The 22,221-nt window shown below is 41.2% G+C and overlaps 2 protein-coding genes across 6 annotated transcripts in view; both read left to right on the top strand.

Moving 5' to 3' along the window:
• Nucleotides 1–13,552, top strand: part of nhsl2 (NHS-like 2) — a 139,137-nt gene extending 125,585 nt beyond the window's left edge. For all 3 annotated transcript variants that reach the window (XM_061913475.1, XM_061913476.1, XM_061913477.1), the window contains exons 9-10: nt 6,279–6,396; nt 11,130–13,552. In XM_061913475.1, coding sequence (XP_061769459.1) covers nt 6,279–6,396; nt 11,130–11,451 — 440 coding nt within the window. In that variant the 3' untranslated portion in view covers nt 11,452–13,552. The remainder of the gene's footprint in view (nt 1–6,278; nt 6,397–11,129) is intronic.
• A 6,932-nt stretch (nt 13,553–20,484) lies between these two features.
• Nucleotides 20,485–22,221, top strand: part of arhgap36 (Rho GTPase activating protein 36) — a 79,634-nt gene continuing 77,897 nt past the window's right edge. Inside the window, exon 1 of one of the 3 annotated variants that reach the window (XM_061913468.1) lies at nt 20,485–20,642. In XM_061913468.1, coding sequence (XP_061769452.1) covers nt 20,565–20,642 — 78 coding nt within the window. In that variant the 5' untranslated portion in view covers nt 20,485–20,564. The remainder of the gene's footprint in view (nt 20,643–22,221) is intronic. The other 2 variants (XM_061913466.1, XM_061913465.1) reach the window with 2 other exon arrangements.

Here is a 22,221-nt window from a genome sequence, read left to right as displayed (position 1 = left end):
CGTTCCACCCGCCGCCGCCACATGATGTGTCCTCGGTGGATTCGGGGACATGCGATCTGGCGACCCTCCACCGTGGCCTCCCTCCGCCCTCCCTTCGTTTGTGAACTTTCTGGTTTTGGGGAGGGGGTTCAAGTTTTTGTTTGTTTTTTAAGACATCTGGTATCTGTCTTTTGTTGGGGGGGAATACTGTTGCGATCTGCTGCTCAGATCTTCACGTGTTTGTTTTTTTCATTCTCAGTCTGACCCGTTTATTTCCTGTTTTTGTCCATCACTATGGTTACACATCAGTCCACCTGTTAGTCTCGCCCCGCACACCTGCTACTAATTTTCACCCTCCTATTTAAGCTCACCTTTTCTGTTTACTCATTCTCGGATCCTAATTTGCCCACGCGCATCAGTGACGACTCTCATCATTCGTATGTATTCTCTCGCTAGCTCTCACGCCAAGCCACTTTATTGTCTAACTTTCATGCTAAATGTTTTGTTTACTCTTTTGTGTCCTCGTACCAAGTTTTAGTTTTCCTTGTTTTATCCTAGCTTTCACGCTAGCGTCTTTTGTTTACTTTTTCTCTTTACACCAGTATTTTTGTTCATAGACTTTTGTTATTAAATACCCTTTATCTTACCTATGCTGTGTTCTGCTTCGACGCATCCACGGGAAAACCACACCGGCATTACAATGCCGAAGAAGAGTCATCACAGCAAGTGCATACTAAATGCCCCGCGACAATTCAAGGAAATACGGTACATTGTTATTGTAGGAACTATCCATCCATTTTGTACCGCCTATTCCCTTCAGGGTCGCGGGGGGAGCTGGAGCCTATCTCAGCTACAATCGGGCGGTAGGCGGGGTGCACCCTGGACAAGTCGCCACATCATCGCAGGCCAACACAGATAAACAGACAACATTCACATTCACACTCACATTCACACACTAGGGCCAATTGTTAGTGTTGCCAATCAACCTATCCCCAGGTGCATGTTTTTTGGAAGTGGGAGGAAGCCGGAGTACCCGGAGGGAACCTGCACAGTCATGGGAAGGACATGCAAACTCCACACAGAAAGATCCCGAGCGCAGGATCGAACCCAAGACCTTTGTATTGTGAGGCAAACACACTAACCGCTCTTTTTTGGCGTCATGACCGCTACTAGCTAGCTTGTGCTGCTTGACCCACCATCAAATAAAGTATTTAAGGTATTTATAGGTTGGGAAAAGGCAATGCTACAATATAAATAACGCATCTCACCTCCTGTACTGTGCAGTAGAAGGTTTTGGCTCCAAACCAGGATGTTGGTCAACTTTGAATATCCCCACGCTACCAGCTTCATACTACAAGGCTCTCAACAAATGGAACTCTTGCATTAGAATATTGCGAAGCAGCATTTTTTATCCGAGGAGTGAGGACCATTCAGAAATTAGTATCTTAAGAGGGCAGCATGGCGGTGGAAAGGGGTTAGTACGCGTGTCTCACAATACGAAGGTCCTGGGTTCGATCTCCGGGCTCGGGGTCTTTCTGTGTGGAGTTTGCATGTGGTGACTTGTCCAAAATGTACACCGCCTTCTGCCTGAATGCAGCTGGGATAGGCTCCAGCACCCCCGCGACCCTTAGAGGGACAAGCGATAGAAAATGGATGGATGAATGGATGGTATTTCAAGAAAGTTACATCCCAGTAAGAGCGAACATTGTAAGTCACTATTTTATCTTAATTGAAATTTTTAGCGCATATCCGTTGCTATGCGCTCTGTGAAATCAATGCGCCCAAACAAGTAGTTTCAATAATCGTCAAAATGAGTAAAATACTGTACATATTACTATGAATATGCACGTTATTAAATAAGCCACTTACAGCATGTAAAATGAACGGTGTTGGATTTGTTTGTATGTTTTTAATAGGCAAAATAGATAGTATACCCATAACCTGTATTGTTAACTGCCTCTTACTAGCAGTTTTTCAAATATTTAGAATTCACAGAAAAAGGAAAAACGTGTGTTCTTGCCTTACATAAGAATTGTAAATAATTGGTAAAATTCTAAAAGAATTGCAGTTCCCCTTTAACCGGGATTCTAACAAAATGCATATATCATATTTTTGGGGGTTTTACATTTGCGAATGTATGAAAACTTTGTTGTCATTGTAGTTGAGACAGACCGACAACACCATTCCCACGGTATTGCTGTGAGATAACAAGATTCTTGTCAGAGTTAGTTTGTGATGAACCCAAAGATGCAGAGAAGGAGGCAGGCATTTGAGTAAGAAAACCTTGTTTTAATTTAAACACTAAAACTAAACCAAACAAAGGGTACAAACAAAAGGTGCGCACGAGGAGGATAACAAACTAGGCTATGAACAAATAAATCGGAAGCAGAGAACAAAAAACAGTAAGCTACAAACAGCTACCGAAGATAGCCTACCGCAACGCTGCATTGACACGACATGACACGACAGGTGGTAACGACAATAATCCAGCCCTGACTGGATTGGAAGGCAGGTTAAAATAGGAGTGGGCTGATTGACACCAGGTGTGGCCAGGTGCCAATCAGCCACAGCTGAGGAGAAACAGCGATCAGGGAAAAACACAGGAAACAGACAAAATAAGAGCCCTGAAAGGAAATACTACACACACAGAGGAAACAAAGACAAATGCAGAGGAAAAAACTAAAACATAACCAAACTGTCAGGGACGAACCAGAAAATTCTACCCCTCTCTCCTGACGTCTCTGGCAAAAGTCACATGTACTGTAAATATGCAGGCTATGGCTGGTTTCGGTTTCGATTTAGGTTATGTCGACGACCGGTTAAGTCAACAACTGCTTATGTCAACAATCGCTTATTCAGTCCGTCCGATAGAAGTCAAGATAGACTGTTTCCACTTTTTAGAAGTTGCGTGGATATGAAAGTATTAACACTAAGATGTTTTTTTTGGTTTGTGAGCAAGCTCGTTGGACTAGACTTAGACTTAGACTTCCTTTATATTGTCAATTAAATTTGAACTTTACAGCACAAATAAGAACAACATTTTGTTGCATTAGCTCTTGGTAGTGCAGGATAAAAAAAGCAATAAGGTGCAGATATAAATAAATAGATTACTGTACAGATGAATATATTGCACTTTTGCATATGCATCCAGGTTTATGGATGTATGTTATATTGTCTTTTTTATTCCAACAAGTTAATCCTTTTTGGGGGGAGTTGAAGGGATAATTTAATTATGATGCGTTCAAGAGTCTTATGGCCTGAGGGAAGAAGCTGTTACAGAACCTGGAGGTTCTGCTTCGGAGGCTGCGGAACCTCTTCCTAGAGTCCAGCAGTGAAAAAAGTCCTTTATGGGGGTGGGAGGAGTCTTTCCAGATTTTCTGAGCCCTGGTCTGGCAGCGGCTTTTTGCGATCTGGATAGGAGGGAGAGGAGTCCTGATAATCTTTTCCGCCATCCTCACCACTCTCTGGAGAGACTTCCAGTCTGAGGCATTGCAGGCTCTAGTCCAGACAGAGATGCTGTTGGTCAGCAGGCTCTCTATAGTGCCTCTGTAGAATGTGGTGAGAATGGGGAGAGGGAGCTGTGCTCTTTTCATCTGACGCAAAAAGTGCATGAGCTGCTGAGCTCTTTTTACAAGAGCTCCTGTGTGTAGTGACCAGATTATATTGTCAGTGATCTGCACCCCCAGGAACTTGGTGCTGCTTACCATCTCCACCGCTGTGCTGTTGATGAAGAGTGGAGCGTGGCTGGACTGGTGCTTCCTGAAGTCAGCGATGATCTCCTTGGTCTTGTCGACATTCAGGACCAGGTTGTTGGTTCTGCACCAGTCAACCAGATGTTTCACCTCCTCCCTGTAGTCCATGTCATTGTTGTCACGGATGAGGCCCACTACTGTTGTGTCGTCCGCATACTTCACAATGTGGTTAGTAGTGGACCTGGCGCAACAGTCATGGGTCATCAATGTGAACAGCAGCGGACTCAGGACACAGCCCTGGGGGGAGCCGGTGCTCAGGGAGTTGGCACTGGAGGTGTTGTTGCCCACTCTCACAGATTGGGGTCTGTCTGTGAGGAAGTCAAGCAGCCAGTTGCATAGGGGGGTACTGAATCCAAAGGAGGCCAGTTTGCTCACCAAATGCTGCGGGATGATGGTGTTGAATGCTGAGCTGAAGTCCAAAAACAACATCCGCACGTGTGTGTCCTTTCCTTCCAGATGTTCTTAGCTCAGGTGGAGTGCAAAGGAGATGGTGTCCTCTGTGGAGCGGTTTGGGCGATAAGCGAACTGGTATGGGTCGAATGTGGTTGGAAGTCTGGAGACATTGTATTCCTTTACCAGCCTCTCGAAGCACTTCATTATGATGGGGGTGAGTGCCAAGGGGCGATAATAATTAAGGGAGGAGATTGTGGGTTTTTTAGACACAGGAATGATTATGGTCATCTCAAAACATGATGGTACCACAGCCTGGGTCAGCGAGATGTTGAAGATGTCTGTGAGAACCCCCGCCAGCTGGTCTGCACATCCCTTAAGCACCTTGCCCGGAATGTCATCAGGTCCCGGTGCTTTCCGGGGGTTCACGCTCTTCAGGTTTTCAGGACATCCGCTGTGTCCAGGTTGAGCAGCTGCTCATCAGGGCGAGGGATGGATTTTCTCGCCGGAGTGGTGTTAAGTGCCTCAAACCTTGCAAAGTAGTTGTTTAAGTCATTTAGGAAGCTGATACTGTTGTCACAGGGTCGGGGGGCAGCTTTATAGTCCGTGATGACCTGTATGCCCTGCCACATTCGTCTAGTGTTCGTGGGGTTCTCGAAGAAGTCCTGCTATTTCTGACTGTGAGCACGCTTTGCAACCTTAATGGCACGGTTCAGTTTAGCTCTGGCTGTTTTTAATGCTACCATGTCGCCAGACTTAAACGCTTTGTTCCGAGCCTTCAGCATTGCACGTACCTCACTGTTCATCCAGGGTTTCTCGTTGGCCCGTGTGGGGATGTTCTTGATCACACTGACATCCTCCATGAACTTCTGAATGTACGCGGACACAGACTCTGCATACTCCTCCACACGTTATGATTATCGGTGGCAGCTGCCTTGAACATGTCCCAGTCTGTGGTTCCGACGCAGTCTTGTAATGCTTCCATTGCTCTCTCTGGCCAGGTCCTCACCTGCTTCAATGTAGCTTGCTTCCTGATCAGCAGGGGCTTGTATGCATGAATTAGCATCACAGATAGATGGTCTGAGGAGCCGAGGTGGGGGCGTGGTTCAGCTTTATACGCCTGTTTATTATTACTACAAAACAAGTCCAGCTTGCTTCCACCCCTGGTTGCAAATATCACATATTGATGGAAATGAGGGAAAACTGTTTTCATGTTAGCTTGATTAAAATCCCCTGCAATGATGAAAACTCCCTCTGTATGTGTAGTTTGCAGTTCATTGATGGACCAGTACAAAACATTCAAAGCTTCTTTGGTGTTAGCACTGGGGGGAATGTACACTGCTGTGAAAATCATAGCACTGAATTCCCGGGGTAAATAAAATGGCCTGCATTTTATAGTTAATATTTCTACATCGGGAGAGCAGTGACATGAGATTATCTTCCTGTTGTTGCACCAGTTGTTATTGATGTATATACAAACACCACCTCCTCGGGATTTACCAGTGAGAGTGCTGCTCCTATCCGACCGAAACATAGTTAGCCCCTCGATGTTAACTGCCTCGTCCGGAACGGATGGTTTCAGCCACGTTTCTGTGAAAAATATGGCGCAGCCGTCCCTCATCTCGCGTCTTGCATATAAATCCAGCTTCAGGTAGTCCAGTTAGTTCTCCAGGGAGTGGACATTTGAAACCAGGATGAAAGGAAGCGGTGTTCTGTGAGGATTAGCCTTTAGCTTTATTGTTAGCCCCGCTCGGCATCCCCGTTTCTGCTTCCGATCACACCGCTTACATCTCCTCTGTCTACGGTCTCCTCTCGTACTAGGCTCCGCTGCTTCACAGGCCGCTGGATTTAGCCGGCGTAGTATTCCGAGGCTAGCAAGGAAGTCCAACGTATACGCATCTTTCGGTCCACATCCAAAATTGTCTGGTGGTCGTACGTTACCACAGAGTGTCCACGCTTGAAGCCAGCCATGAAATTCACAGAATTTACCGGTAGATTTGCCAAAATGTTCTATTACTACCAAAAGCCTCTGCAGCCGCGGCCGAGCAGGGCTAATCATAAACAGCTAAATTCTTAGTAGATGATTAATAATCCTTTCTGCTCACTGAATGTCACAAACATGCATCATCTCTAACAAGACATGTACGTCCTTTTCAGATGACAGCGTGTCCTGCGACAGGACGGTGCTTCACATTGTGGAGGAAACAGATGAGGACTTCCCGGCCAGCGCGCCTGCAGCACACACCACCGAAGACCTGTTCACCATTATACACAGGTTCGAGTCTGCACTCCTGCACAGACGAGCTCAATACCACTCAGAACATGTGACAAAAGAGCCAGTGGGTTCAGTGGGAAGTTATGACAAGGCGGGCGCAGGAAGTGAGGTTACCTAGCAACGGCTACAGCAGCGACCACTGGCTCCTGTGTTCTCACAGTGATATCGATTCAAACCCATGCGCATAAGATGCCTGTCTCTAAGCAACAGGTTGTTTTACTGTCTGCCGTGCTGAAAATAGCTCGGAACGTCGTTAGGAAGCTTGAGGAGTAGGAGACTATTATTTTGTCGGGTAAGGTCCATTCTGGATAAGGTATAGTGTTGTGAGTAGACAGACACCTGTTATGATCCGTTGCCTGCAAGGAGGTGGCGACTTGTCCAGGGTGTAGCCCGCCTTCCGCCCGATTGTAGCTGAGATAGTCGCCAGCGCCCCCCGCGACTCCAAAAGGGAATAAGCGGTAGAAAATGGATGGATGGATGGATGCCTGCATCATAGTTGGTTTACGTTTATTTAAGTTTTAATTCACTTGTTCTATTTCAGCACCCCTGTTTTACGTTTCTTGATTCTTGGTTGTCATGGATGCTGATTGTTTTCACCTGCCTCTGATTAGTGTCCCGGAACAGGAGAAAACAAAACAGGGGCGCTGAAACAGAACTTAAACCACAAGTGAATCAAAACCTTAATAAACCTAAACAAACTATGATCCGGGCAATGGATCATAACAGCACCTTTCACATTTGAACCGATTTGGTATTAATTCCCGGTACTTATGAATCAATATTTGTCATTCACGGTACAAATTTTCAGTACTTTTGTGTGTGTTCATGTGGTAATAAATGTTCATTTGTTTATTACACAGGAAAATCTATTTTATTCAACATTTAATACTGGTACTTTTAAGTTGTTGTATTTGTTTTTTTTTACACTTTCACTTCTGAGTAGGGATGTAACGATAAACTGTTAGCACTACCTTTTTTTAATAAATAAAAAAATAGAAAATCAGTGATTGATAACAGCACTTTAATAAACTCACAGACTGACTGGTGCCCGCTTGCTAGCCAAAATGCTAACATGAAAACAAAAGTCTTTCCCCCATTAAGAAACGACATACCCCAAACTTTATAAACACATTACTGGCTGAGCAACTGAGATTTTCAATTGTGCACACAGAACCTACAAGCTGTGCTCTCTTAGAGTGATTGAGGATTACCAGACTGCGGTGCTTTTGCGGTGCGTTCAAGAATCGCTGAACAGTGTAGGACACAACACCCACCAGAAATAATAGATGATAGTCATGGATTTTATTTGGTGTGCCAAGTCTGTGTGGAATTAATATTCATCCCTAAACATGGGAATGTACTCCAATCAGAAATAATAAATAATAATCAAAGATTATATTAAAGGGCTACAGTACAGACCAATCAATAAAAGCTTAGCCATCAAAACCAAGACTAAAACACTATCAGTGAAGCATAAGAAACACAATACATGCAAAATAGTGGGGTTTTCTAACAGTGTGTCTGTCTTAGTTGTTTATTTAAAATAACTAGTTCTAAAGATCAGTGTTTCTCAGTACTTTTTGAGCACATTTAACAATACAGTGTTAAATGATAACAGTGGGCCAAATGGTGATATGAAATCTTAATATTGTTACATCCCTTCTTCTGACTCATTTGCAAGTATGCATTCATTTCAGTTAGTCCTAGTTGAGTTGCCATAGCCAGGAAGTAGTCTATTGGCATTAAGGTGAATGTTCCAGCCTTGTCCTTTGTTGAGCCCTACAAAGTGTCTGCCTGTAAGTGTTGAACCCGTCGGTCCCTCTAGGATTTCAAGAGCTTTTTTCGTGGTTGTTGTGGGCTAAAGTCTCGGTGGCTTTTTCAGAAAGTGTGAACATGAATTTGACAGCGATGTTTTAAGTGTTCCTTCCAGACTTAACCTCAAAAAAGCCCATTATTCCAACAAGACTTGGAAAACAGATACTGTTTTGATGTATTACACGTTTACACCACACAGACTCAGAAGTAGCTCACTGGCAAAATTACTGTGCAGTTTAATTAATCATAACTACTAATTATTTATACTTATAAAGAAACGCTACCCAAAGGAAACTTTGGGTGATGTTCATTTTAGTAATTATAATCTGTAGTCATTCTCCATGTTTATTTTATGCATGAAAAGTACAAACACTTACATTCCGACACAGTTACACTCACACATCAAGAGCATTTGTGAACTTTTCAGAGCGATCTCTGGCTGTAATTTGTGTTTGTAAATGGGAAAGGATGCATTATTATCATCACACTTCAACATTTGTCATGCAAATGCCACATCATTTTTTCATTGTCTTACCCTGGATGAAACAAAAGGTGAATGAAACATATAAATACAAGCAAACTAGGAAGTGAGCATTTGTTGCTAAATGTGTACTGTACATACTACATTAGCCAGTAGGCTTAGCGCTCCAGACAGGAACAGGAAGTATGTCTGTGCTATGCGGGAGGACGACAATTGTGCCGTTTGAACAAGAAATAGATTATATATTTTAACATGTTGGCAGGTAGGTAGGTAGGTCTTTATTGTCATTGTACAAATACTACAACACGTTGTTTTCAGCACAAACCCGTTCAAGATTAGACAAACAAACAGTGTACAGGGTTACAGAACAGGAACGCCGAAGGGTCGCTACAAGGCGCCCCGTAAAAAATGGGAAAAAGGTAAACACTGGGGGAGGACGAGTAAAAAAATACGATCTGGACTGGGCTCCTAAGGGGGCCCAGTCTGAAATGGTATAAAAACCTCCATAGCAAAGCACGTATACATCTTACAACGTACATCTCGAGACTTGCAACAGATTGGGGGGGGCAGTGGGGGCTACGGTAGCAGGCTGCAGCTCTTTAGGCGTTGCCCATCCGCCCATCACCCCTAAGGGATTCACGTCAAGGGCGTTGGATGCAGGGTGGGGTATGTGTCTGTGGCGTATATTTTGGTGGATGTATGTGTGTGTGTAAGACTGCAGTGTGTCTCTGTTCTGCGGCCTTGATGTCGTGTTTGGACTAGTGACTACTAGTCAACAACAGGTGTGTCCATGAGGGACAAGAAAGGAGTTTGTTGTGTCTTCGCCGCACTCTCCTTCGGGAGAGTCTCGAAGCGAGGGAAACAATCTAAGTTAGAATGTTTTATACGCGAGTGAAAATAAAATATGCTTTTAACTCTAAATTGTCTATGACTGTTCCTCAAAATTCATCCTGCAGGGCAGACAGTCTGATGTTATCCAAATCACAAGAGGGTCCACAGTTCTTCCCGCACCGTCCAATCATTTGTGGCAGCTTTGGGGTACTTGGTGTTGCTGTTCCTGGAAACAAAAATACTTTTTGATTAGAAAGTTGCCGTGACCGTTTGAGCTCCAATCAGAGACAAATTCAAGAAGAAGAATGAAGCTAATAGGCCAAATTTTGCACGGGAATTTGCACAAATTTGGCTGATAATTTGACATTTGTAATTTGCACAAAAAATATGGATTATGAAAAAGCGGTTTCAGCACAAAACATGCTTGGAGTTGAATTTAAGTTGGATTTCAAAAAGTGTAAAAGAGTGTGGAAAATGTGTAATGTGGTGAGGTCCCTCAAAATAAAATTCTGCTTCGGGCCCCATTTATACCTACATGGGGCGGCCCAAAATCTGACCACAATTTTTACCGTTGTCTTGAGTTAAATCAGGGGTGTCAAACTCATTTTAGCTCAGGGGCCGCATGGAGGAAAATCTATTCCCAAGTGGGCCGTAATGGTAAAATCATGGCACAATAACTTAAAAATAAAGAAAACTCCAGGTTGTTTTCTTTGTTTTACTTTGGCCAAAAATAGAACAAGCATATTATGAAAATGTAGAAATCACAAATAATCATCTGGACAAAACATTTCAAGTTTGTTGAAAATTCTGAGGAAATCGGTGCAGCTTCAAAAACACAATGAGCTTAGACTTTGTCTCAGAGTATCTACAAAGCCAGGATTAAACTTTAAGTCTCAGTCTTTCAACAAACCGTAAGAAACGGAGGTAAAAACAATTCAAAAGGGTTAGGTTCACTTATCTCGTGTTTGACAGAGACATTTTGGGGTAACGAGGGTGCCAAATGACAATATGTTCAAAGTAGAAGACATAAAACGGCAAGTTTTAAGTTTCATGTAGGTCGAGAAGGAGGAGCCACAGTCACCCGTTATTGTGTGCCTCTTGCTTGGCCCCGGTATAAACCGTTTGCTTGCCTAACAGAATTGCTACTGTGACATCCAGTGGACACATTGAAAACAGCAGTTTCTTACGTAAAAAAAAAAAAAAAAAGCAACTAATTTTTTTACCTGGCACTCATCACGCGCGCCGAAAAAAAACTGCTGTACGTTTGACACCCCTGCTCAGTGGCCTTGTGGTTAGAGTGTCCGTCCTGAGATCGGTAGGTTCTGAGTTCAAATCCCAGTCGAGTCACACCAAAGACTATAAAATGTGACACTTAGCATCAAGGGTTTGATGTGGGGGTTAAATCACCAAAATGATTCCCGGGCGCAGCCACTGCTGCTGCTAAATGCTCCCCTTACCTCCCAGGGGGTGATCAAGGGTGATGGGTCAAATGCAGAGGATCATTTCGCCACACCTAGTTTGTGACAATCATTGGTACTTTAACTTTAACTTTTTAAATTATGTTGATGTGTTCTTGAGTGTACTGAAGCTTTGCCTTCTTCATCAGGTCTAAACGAAAGGTCCTGGGTCGCAAGGAGCCTTCAGACTCCTTCGGAAGCCGCCAGAACCTCATGTCCCCGGTCAAGCAGAGCCCGGAGCTGCGGAACATCAGCCTAAGGTCCAGCTCGCGCAACGACAACTTCATGGCCCTGCTTCAGAAGAAGGGCAGCAAGTCTTCCAGCGGCGGGGCCAGGGTGTCTGCCGCCGAACTCCTCAAAAGCACAAACCCTCTGGCGCGGCGGGTCACCGAGTTCTCGGGCGGCGCTACGACAACTGGCGAGGGGGCAGAGGTGGAGTCCGGCAGTCAAGGCAAACCAAATGACCAGTAAACCAAGGAGCGTTATCCACATCTGGATCAGCTCGCAAGCAGCTGCTTCGCTCCAACCACTGGCTGACCATTTGCACCGTCCAATCCCATCGGAGCAGCACATCTTTGGACAAAATGGTCCCTCGTGTGGTTGGAGCCGTTTTATTTCCTGACGTTGCGGAGTAGGTTGTGAGCAACGCACTTAGCGGGGAGGGAAAGATGAACATGCGGATACCAGGAACATAAGCATTGGATATATCTTTTCTCCTGACAGCGAGTGTTGACCTGCACCACGGCATCAGTCCGGAGTCCATGTCCTGTAAGACTTCTTCATAACCAAGAAGTACATTGAAGTGCAGGCTTTGCTTCCTAGCATGCAAAAGACAAAATCTTTCCAGATTCCACTCAATCATAAAGCACTTTTCTTAAATGTTTGTTGTCGAGAGGCCGTTTACATGATTCATTCCCTCCAGGTGCACCCCGGGATAATGTTACATATAGTTTTTCCCACTTAGGTGTTTTTTTTTTAGGACATACACATGATCAAGGATCATTCAGAGAACATTGGCAGACACTGCCTGTGTGACGGACCACACACACACACACACACAAACAGAACTGTCTGCACAAGCGTGTGACTGCGCACAAATCGTCATCACGCCTGCGGAGTTTCTGCATGGAGAGCATGAAGCAGGCTCAGGGGATCAAACAGGGTTTTTGTTGTTTTGTTTGTTTTTTGGGGGGTCCCCAGTGACGGAAGCGAAGGACTACCACAAACCAAGACCAGAGGGGACCTGAGTGTGTGTTGGAGTGTGACAGTGTGCATGCTCGCTCGCATGTGCTTGTGTGTTTGACTCGCGTACCATCCGCCACCAGGCGAATGACGAGCGGTTCTCGTCAGATTTCACCAACTCCTCCATGCACTTCCACACTTTCATGTAGCATCTCCTAACCCACACCACCGCACCACTCCCTCCTCTTTCCACTACCTATTGGATCTTTGCATCCCAGCTGGCAGACGACGGGTGAATTTCAATGAGAAAACTTGCTTTTGTAGGGATGGGTGAAGGAGTTCACTCTTTTGTGGCCCCCACTGTGTCAGAGCTCTCCCTAGTGGGTGGAGGATGTACTGTAGAGCGCCACATTAAGACACTCCTAAGATAGTCTATCAGGTACATGCCATCTTCAGTACGAAAAAAAAAAAAAAAAAAGAATACATCACTATTTATAATGACTCGTCAAGTGGTGCTTTTTTTTTTTTTTGCTTTTAGACTATTTAGTGAATTGAGTGTTTGTTTTGCCTTGTATACTAAGATTTTCTTCTGCCTTTTCTTTTACGTTGTTGATTTTCTTGTTTGTTTGTTTGTTTTCTACTTGCACTCTTCTTCACCAGTTCTTATGCTGAACTTCAGCAGTGATAATGATTCCTAAGGTTAGCAAAAAAGAAGACAGTTCCAACATGAAGTTAGTATGTATTAATATGGATGATATTTGGAGAAAAAAAATGGCCTTGGACATAATTTATAATCCCTCCCTGCAAGGCAGCATCGGAAGTGACACGCCTACAATGGGAGCAGCAGGGATAAGTTGAATTTTAGCACATGATTCCCTCTTTGGGAGAGAAAGGGAGGGGGAAAGTCAGGAGGTTGGAGAACGTGTAATCCTCACCTCTCCTCAGTGAGTGGCTCACAAGTGGCGTCCTTCAAAGGATGAATAGAATGGATTCATCAAATAATTTGAACCATTTGAAGGGGTTGTCATGTTTAGCTTGATCCTGTGTGAGCTTTTGCTCATGAAAAGGACACACGTGTGTTGCCTCAGATAATCTTACAGCACACCAGAGGCCAAAGAGTGTATGTGGCCCTTGACCCCACTGTCAAATTGGGGCTGGCTTAGAGCAACAGAGACAAATAATTATTGGATGATTATTCTATTTTTGTTAATCCTTACGGAAGAAAGACCTATTTAAATTATTATTCTATAGATGTATTGACTCACCCTGCCCCCATCCTCCAAAATGCAGTGGTTGGGTATTTAGGTGCCCAGGCGAGCGCCGCTTCCCCGGCCGGTTCTTCTCTCCGCAAAGTATTCCATCATAAATAAATTATTTTTCTTGTGTAAAAGCACGGGTCGTTTGTTGACTCTTCAAAGTTCTCCAATCAAAATACTGCATTCTTTTCCAGCGTGTTCCTATTATTGTTTTGTTGTTGTTGTGTTGCAGTGACACCTAGCGGGGGTTTGCATCAGTGCAGCAAGATTGGAATAACAAGGTAATATCCAGTTGCAGTATTTTTAATGGTGTGTGTGTTAAAGTTAAAGTACCAATAATTGTCACACACACTCTATAAGTGTGGCGAAATTTGTCCTCTGCATTTGACCCATCCCCTTGTTCACCCCCTGGGAGGTGAGGAGAGCAGTGGGTAGCAGCGGTGCCGCGCCCGGGAATCATTTGTGGTGATTTAACCCCCATTTTCAACCCTTGATGCTGAGTGCCAAGCAGGGAGGTAATGAGTCCCATTGTTATAGTCTTTGGTATGACTCGGCCGGGGTTTGAACTCCCAACCTACCGATCTCAAGTGTGTGTGCGTGTGCGTGTACGTGTGTGTGTGTGTGTTTATATTTTTAACCTTCTTCAGACATCAACAAGGAAAAGTACCTTCCATATGAGGACCGGTGAACAAGTTAGGATATAAATCATGGTCCCAATACGGAAAACCATTGCATCTCATAGAGAATGTCTCACTTGCACCCCTGGTGGTGAAATCTATCAAGATTAGGGTCGTCCCAAAAAGCAGGGTTTAAAAGTGCTTTCCCTCTGGTCAACATATGAAAAAACAAGTGTGTGTAAGAAATTGAAATGCGCACCCCTTGGCCAAAATGTATTTAAAAAATATGTATAAAGAGACATACTGTAATAAAGTGAAGTGAATAACATACTTTAAAAAAAACTAAAAGCAGTCTTTTTGACACAATGTGTCGAAAAAAATTAAGGAAAATTCCAACTTTTATCATAATATTGTACAAATGTTCAGTTTTTCATGTAAAATTTTGACTTGCATTGAGTAAAATTACGACTTTTATTATAATACTGCCAAAATTCAAAGTTTTACTGACCTTTTTCTTGTGAAATTCCAACTAATTTTTTAAAACAAGGTTTTTTATATTTGCATAGTTTGTATATATTATTAATGTTGTAAATATAAATCTAGAAAGGGTGGTCCTAAAGAGGTAGGCATTTTTCAGAGGTCTCAAAAGGTAACAAAGACAAAAGTGTGTGTGTGTGTGTGTGTGTGTGTGTGTGTGTGTGTGTGTTTGTGTGTGTGTTCTTGTATTTCTACACTTCTTGAGATATCAACAAGGAAAAGTACCATCCATATGAGGACCGGTGAACAAGTTAAGACATGAATCCTTGTCCCAATACAGAAAACCATTGCATCTAATAGAGAGCCAAATACTAGAGTCTGTGAACATTGCTCCAAAGTCAGGATTTTTTGTTGAACTAATGTGCATACAAACATAAACATTGACAGGTGCAAAGGCAGCAATAGTGGATAAAACAAGACAGCAGCTAAAGAAGGGCTTCCTTATTCATCCCCGAAAAAACCTGCCGGGTTAACAGTTGATTTTACGACTTCCGGTGCGGACGTAAGACTACCCGCGTCCCATATGTAGCCATATGTAGCCATATGATGAACAAATACACCACGGTACTAAGACTATGGTGGCCATTAACTGTTAGCTTCTACAGCTGGGTTGCCCAAAGTGTGGCACAGGGGCCATCTGTGGTCCGTGACTCGTTTGTCATCTGCCTTAAGCGCATTCCAAAAAACAAAAAATGGAGATCTCATTTGCACCCCAGGTGGTGAAATCTATCAAAATGAGGGTGGTCCCAAAAAGGAGGGATTTTTCAAATTGACTGTGTGCCGCTTTTAAAAGTGATCCCTCTCTGGTCAACATATGAAATAACAAGTGTGTGTAAAACTTTGAAGTGCTCGCCTTTTGGCCAACATATATAATAAGTGTGTGTAAGAATTTGAAATGCGCCCCCTTTGGCCAAAATTAATTAAACAAAATTAAATAAATATGTATAGAGACATACTGAATAACTAAGAAGTAAAAAATAAATTACAAATAAATTACAAAAAAATAAAAGCAGTCTTTCTCTCACAATGTGATATTATACGTTGTTACTTTTTTTTTTATTAAAAATGATTCCTTTTTAATGCAAAATGGTGACATTTGTCATATAAAATTCTAACTTTTATCACAACATTGCCAATTTTTTTGTCGTTCTTGTAAAATAATGAATTTTTTAAAGAAAATGATGACCTTTGTCATAATTTTGCCAAGCAAAATTGTGATTATTATTATAATATTGCCAACAATTTTAAGTTCTTATAAAAGTGTGACTTTTGTTGCGTAAAATTCCGACTCTTTTCATAAAATTGCGAACAGTTTAATCTTTTCTTGTAAAATGGCAACTGTTATTGAGTAAAATTCCAACTTTTATCATAATATTGCGCAAATGTTCAGTTTTTCTTGAAAAATGTTGACTTGTGTTGAGTAAAATTACGACTTTTATATTAATACTGCCATAACTTTTACTTGTGAAATTGTAACCTTTTTTTTTGTGTGAAATTCCAACTCATTTTTCACAACAAACTGTTTTATATTTGTTTAGTTTGCATATATTAGAAATGCTGTACATAAAAATCTTTATATATTTAGAAAGGGTGGTCCTAAAGAGGGGCTTCATGGTGGGAGAGGGGTTAGTGCGTCTGCCTCACAATACGAAGGTCCTGCAGTCCTGGGTTCAATCCCGGGCTCAGGATCTTTCTGTGTGGAGTTTGCATGTTCTCCCCGTGAATGCGTGGGTTCCCTCCCGGTACTCCGGCTTCCTCTCACTTCCAAAGACATGCACCTAGGGATAGGTTGATTGGCAACACTAAATTGGCCCTAGTGTGTGAATGTGAGTGTGAATGTTGTCTGTCTATCTGTGTTGGCCCTGCGATGAGATGGCGACTTGTCCAGGGTGTACACCGCCTTCCGCCCGATTGTAGCTGAGATAGGCGCCAGCGCTCCCCGCGACCCCAAAGGGAATAAGCGGTAGGAAATGGATGGATGGATGGGTCCTAAGGAGGGAGGCCTTTTTCGGAGGCCTCCAGAAGGTAACAAATACAAGAAGTGTGTCTGTGTGTGCGTGTGTGTGTTTGTTGGACAATATAATTTGTGCCTCTTGATAAAATGACTAAGCTATTTATATAGCTTGTGTATGTCCCACACCCACGCATACACTCACACGCGCACAAACATGCTTTCTTGTATTTGTTACCTTCTTGAGACCATAATATATACACACACAGTGGGGCATAAAGGTATTTAGTCAGCTCGTCGTGTTTGGAGGAAGAAGAATACTGAGTTGCATCCCAATAACACCATACCTACTGTGAAGCATGGGAGTGGAAATATTATGCTTTGGGGCTATTTTTCTGTTAAGGGGACAGGATGATTGATCCGTGTTAAGGAAAGAATGAATGGGGCCAATTACTGTGAGATTTTGAGCCAAAACCTCCTTCCTTTAGTAATAGGTTTGAAGGGTTGACCAAATACTTATTTTCCACCATAATTTACAAATAAAATATTTAAAATTCCTACAATGTGAATTCCTGGATTTTTTTTCACATTCTGTCTCTCACAGTTGAAGTGTACCTATGATGACAATTACAGACGTCTGACATCATTTTAAGTGGGAGAACTTGTACAATCGGTGGCTGACTAAATACTTTTTTGCCCCACTGTATATATATATATAAGTATATATATATTTATATGTATATATATATATATATATATGTATGTATATGTATATATATATATATATATATATATATATATATGTATATGTATATATATATATATGTATATATATATATGTATATGTATATATATATATATATATGTATATGTATATATATTTATATGTATATATATGTATATGTATATATATATATATATATATATGTATATATATATATATATAAACAAGTCAGATTTTTCAATGTTCAATGTTTTCTACTGAATGAATTAAATAATATGGCTGCAATTATGAAAGATTATATACCCATGGTCAAAAAACTCTCCAAACTAGACTTTCAGAAAAACAGATGGTACAAACCCTGTTTCCATACGAGTTGGGAAATTGTGTTAGATGTACGAGGATGTCGTTGTGGTTTGTGTTGTGGTTTGTACAGCCCTTTGAGACACTAGTGATTTGGGGCTATATAAATAAACAATGATTGATGATATATATATATATATATATATATATATATATATATATATATATATATATATATATATATATATCATGAAAACATAAAAAAGCTTTTTTTGAAAAAAAAAGTTGGAATTTCACAAGAAAAAGGTCACAATTTCACAAGAAAAAATATAATCTTGGCCGTATTATAATAAAGGTTGTCATTTTACTCAACGCAAGTCAAACATTATATGATGAAAGTTGGAATTTTACTCAATAACAGTCACAATTTTACAAGAAAAGCGGGACATTTTGGCAACTTTATGAAAAAAGTGGTAATTTAAGAAAATGTGCAATATATTGATAAAAGTCCATCCATCCATCCATTTTCTACCGCTTATTCCCTTTCGGGGTCGCGGGGGGCGCTGGCGCCTATCTCAGCTACAATCGGGCGGAAGGCGGGGTACACCCTGGACAAGTCGCCATATCATCGCAGGGCCAACACAGATAGACAGACAACATTCACACTCACATTCACACACTAGGGCCAATTTAGTGTTGCCAATCAACCTATCCCCAGGTGCATGTCTTTGGAAGTGGGAGGAAGCCGGAGTACCCGGAGGGAACCCACGCATTCACGGGGAGAACATGCAAACTCCACACAGAAAGATCCCGAGCCTGGATTTGAACCCAAGTCTGATTGTTATATGACAAATGTTGCCATTTTGCAATAAAAAGTAATCATTTTACATAATATTTTTTATAATTTTACGAGAAAATATTGTAATATCACAGAAACAGAGAATATTAGAAACTGTTCCCAATTTTATAAGAGAAAAGTCGACACAGTGCGGAGAATAAAATACTTTGGTTTTTAACCTTCATTATTTTCTTCAAGTTAATACAGTATGTCTCTATATACGTATTTATTTTATTGGGTGGGGGGGGGGGGCGCATTTCAATTTCTTACACACACTTGTTATTACATGTTGGCCAGAGGGGGAGCACTTAACATTTATCATTTATACACACACTTGTTATTTCATATGTTGACCAGAGGGGGAGCACTTTTAAAACCGACAAACAGTCACTTTGCAAATGGGTATTTCTGTCTGTCATTCTGTCGTACATTTTTTATCCTTTTACGGAAGGTTTTTTGTAGAGAATAGATGATGAAAAAAACACTTAATTGAACGGTTTAAAAGAGGAGAAAACAGGAAGAAAATTAAAATTAAATTTTGAAACAAAGTTTAGCTTCAATTTCAAATCTTTAAAATTCAAAATGAAGAGAAAAACTAGCTAATTCGAATCTTTTTGAAAAAAATAAAAAAAATAATTTATGGAACATCATTAGTAATTTTTCCTGATTAAAATTAATTTTCGAATTTTGATGACAGTTCTTAAATAGGTTAAAATCCAGTCTGCACGTTGTTATAATATATAACAAATTGGACCAAGCTATATTTCTAACAAAGAAAAATCATTATTTCTTCTAGATTTTCCAGAACAAAAATTTTAAAAGAAATTCATAAGACTTTGAAATAAGATTTAAATTTGATTCTACAGATTTTCTAGATTTGCCAGAATATTTTTTTTGAATTTTAATCATAATACGTTTGAAGAAATATTTCACAAATATTCTTTGTCGAAAAAACAGAAGCTAAAATGAAAAATGTATTTAAAATATATTTATTATTCTTTACAATAAAAAAATATATATTTGAACATTGATTTAAATTGTCAGGAAAGAAGAGGAAGGAATTTCAAAGGTGAAAAGGTATATGTGTTTAAAAATCCTAAAATAATTTTTAAGGTTGTATTTTTTCTATAAAATTGTCTTTCTGAAAGTTATTAGAAGCAAAGTAAAAAAAAAAAAAAGAATTTATTCAAACAAGTGAAGACCAATTCTTTAAAATATTTTCTTGGATATTCAAATTCTATTTGAGTTTTGTCTCTCTTAGAATTAAAAATGTCGAGCAAAGCGAGACCAGCTTGCTAGTAAAAAAATAAAATGTAAAAAATAGAGGCAGCTCACTGGTAAGTGCTGCTAATTTAGCTATTTTTAGAACAGGCCAGCGGGCGACTCATCTGGTCCTTACGGGCTACCTAGTGCCCGCGGGCACCCCATTGGTGACCCCTGCTCTATTAGATGCAATGGTTTTCCGTATTGGGACCATGATTTCTGTCCTAACTTGTTCACCGGTCGTCATATGGAAAGTACTGTGCCTTATTGATGTCTCTAGAAGGACAGGAATAAATTAAATTAAATTAAATGGGTTGTACTTGTATAGCGCTTTTCTACCTCCAAGGTACTCAAAGCACTTTGACACTACTTCCACATTTACCCATTCACACACACATTCACACACTGATGGAGGGAGCTGCCATGCAAGGCGCCAACCAGCACCCATCAGGAGCAAGGGTGAAGGGTCTTGCTCAGGACACAACGGACGTGACGAGGTTGGTACCAGGTGGGATTTGAACCCGGGCCCCTCGGGTTGCGCACGGCCACTCTTCCACTGCGCCACGCCGTCCCTACAAGAACACGCACGCACACGCGTGCGCAGACACACACACACACACACACACACACACACACACACACACACACACACACACACACACACACACACACACACACGCACACGCACGCACACACACACACGCACGCATTATTTCTTTTAGAAAATAGAATTAAGGGAAAAAGAAGCAGGATAAAATGATGGTGCAACTGGAAGCTAATGAAATTATTGAAAGGATGAAAGGGGGCGGGGCCGAAGTCACGTGAGGAAGGACAAGTAAGTGCCACAAGAGAGGAAGAAGGAGATCAAGAACTTCCATTCTCCTCCTGACCACCATCAGACGCGGCGTGTGGACTCATGTTCCTGCCGGATGGACCCACGCTACTCGCGTCCTCGCCTCCAGACATGCACTTCTACCACCACTTCTACCACCAGGTGGGTCACGCACCTTGTTAGCGTCGCACAAGGCGTCAGCAATTTTGTGTTTACAGCTCAAAAGTGTTCAATTGTTTTATTTGCAAGAAAGCTCCGAAAGTGACTAAAGCAATATAGACAACAATCCCAATATGGAATAAAATGTAAGTCATTTAAATTATTGGAATTTCAATGGAATTGGCTTCACTCTACAAGATGTTGAATTGGTAGTTCAAATGACAAAAAGTTGAATGCAATTATCTGCAATTCAGATAAATTCTTAAGTAGATAATTAAATACTAAACCTCCCCAAACATTAAAATTAACAACAAATTCATTCCATTTTACAGTATTTGTTTACTATTTTCAACACTTTGAAAGTAACAATAGCCGTGACTTTTAGTTGTGTACTTACAAAAGTTATAAGCTGTTGATTTAGTTCAGGAGTGTCAAACATACGGCGTGATGGCCAGATCAGGCCCAAGAACAGGTTTTATCCGGCCTGCGGGATGAGTATGCAAAGTATAAAAATTAACCTGAAATTTTTGAATGAAAAAAACAGCTGTTCTAAATGTGTCCACTGGATGTCTCAATAGCAATTCTTTGTATCTTTGTAGATGATGTACAAAATCAACCACATGATGTTAGTATATCGTCGAGGAAAATGAACAAACTACATGAATCACATCCTGTAATTTGATTTTGACATTAGTTTTGTTTTATCTTGACAGATAAAACATTAACACCAGTGAGTTGACTCATGAGCATTATCACATAATTTATTCAGAAAATGTAAATAACAACAAATAAAGTATTTATAGTATTAACTGCAACGGGTAATTGTAAAAAAAACAACAACAACATTAGGATATGTACCATTTCAGAATGTGCTTGTTCTATTTTTAAACAAAGAAAACAATCTGATGTTGTCTTTATCTTTAAGTTATTTACCAGTCCGGCCCACTTGGGAGCAGATTTTTATCCCTGTGACCCCACATCTAAAATGAGTTTGACACCCCTGATTTAGTTTATTAAATCATCTGTTTTATAGAAGAGGCTTATTCAAACTTATAGATAACATTGTTTTGCTGTAATACAGAAAATATATTTGTGGCCTATCTGAAGTTCATTGTATTTCTATATAAATGATAAATGGGTTGTACTTGTATATCGCTTTTCTACCTTCAAGGTACTCAAAGCGCTTTGACACTACTTCCACATTTACCCATTCACACACACATTCACACACTGATGGAGGGAGCTGCCATGCAAGGCGCTAACCAGCGCCCATCAGGAGCAAGGGTGAAGTGTCTTGCTCAGGACACAACGGACATGACGAGGTTGGAATTGAACCAGGGACCCTCGGGTTGCGCACGGCCACTCTTCCACTGTGCCACGCCGTCCCTATGAAATATGTAAAACCGTCACATATGGAATAATATACAGAAGTGGCACCACGGTTAGAGTAGACAATAATTGCTCTTTAAGGAAACTTATAAATGTTGTTATAATGTTGGATACTCGTGTTAAACAATACCCATCCATCCATCCATTTTCTACTGCTTCTCCTGTTCTGGGTTGCGGGGGGGTCGCTGGAGCC

The sequence above is a fragment of the Nerophis ophidion genome, linkage group LG10 (genome assembly GCF_033978795.1).
Source record: "Nerophis ophidion isolate RoL-2023_Sa linkage group LG10, RoL_Noph_v1.0, whole genome shotgun sequence".
Lineage (NCBI taxonomy): Eukaryota > Metazoa > Chordata > Actinopteri > Syngnathiformes > Syngnathidae > Nerophis > Nerophis ophidion.
The sequence above is the reverse complement of the archived record's forward strand: the minus strand, read 5'-3'. Positions and strand labels throughout refer to the sequence as shown.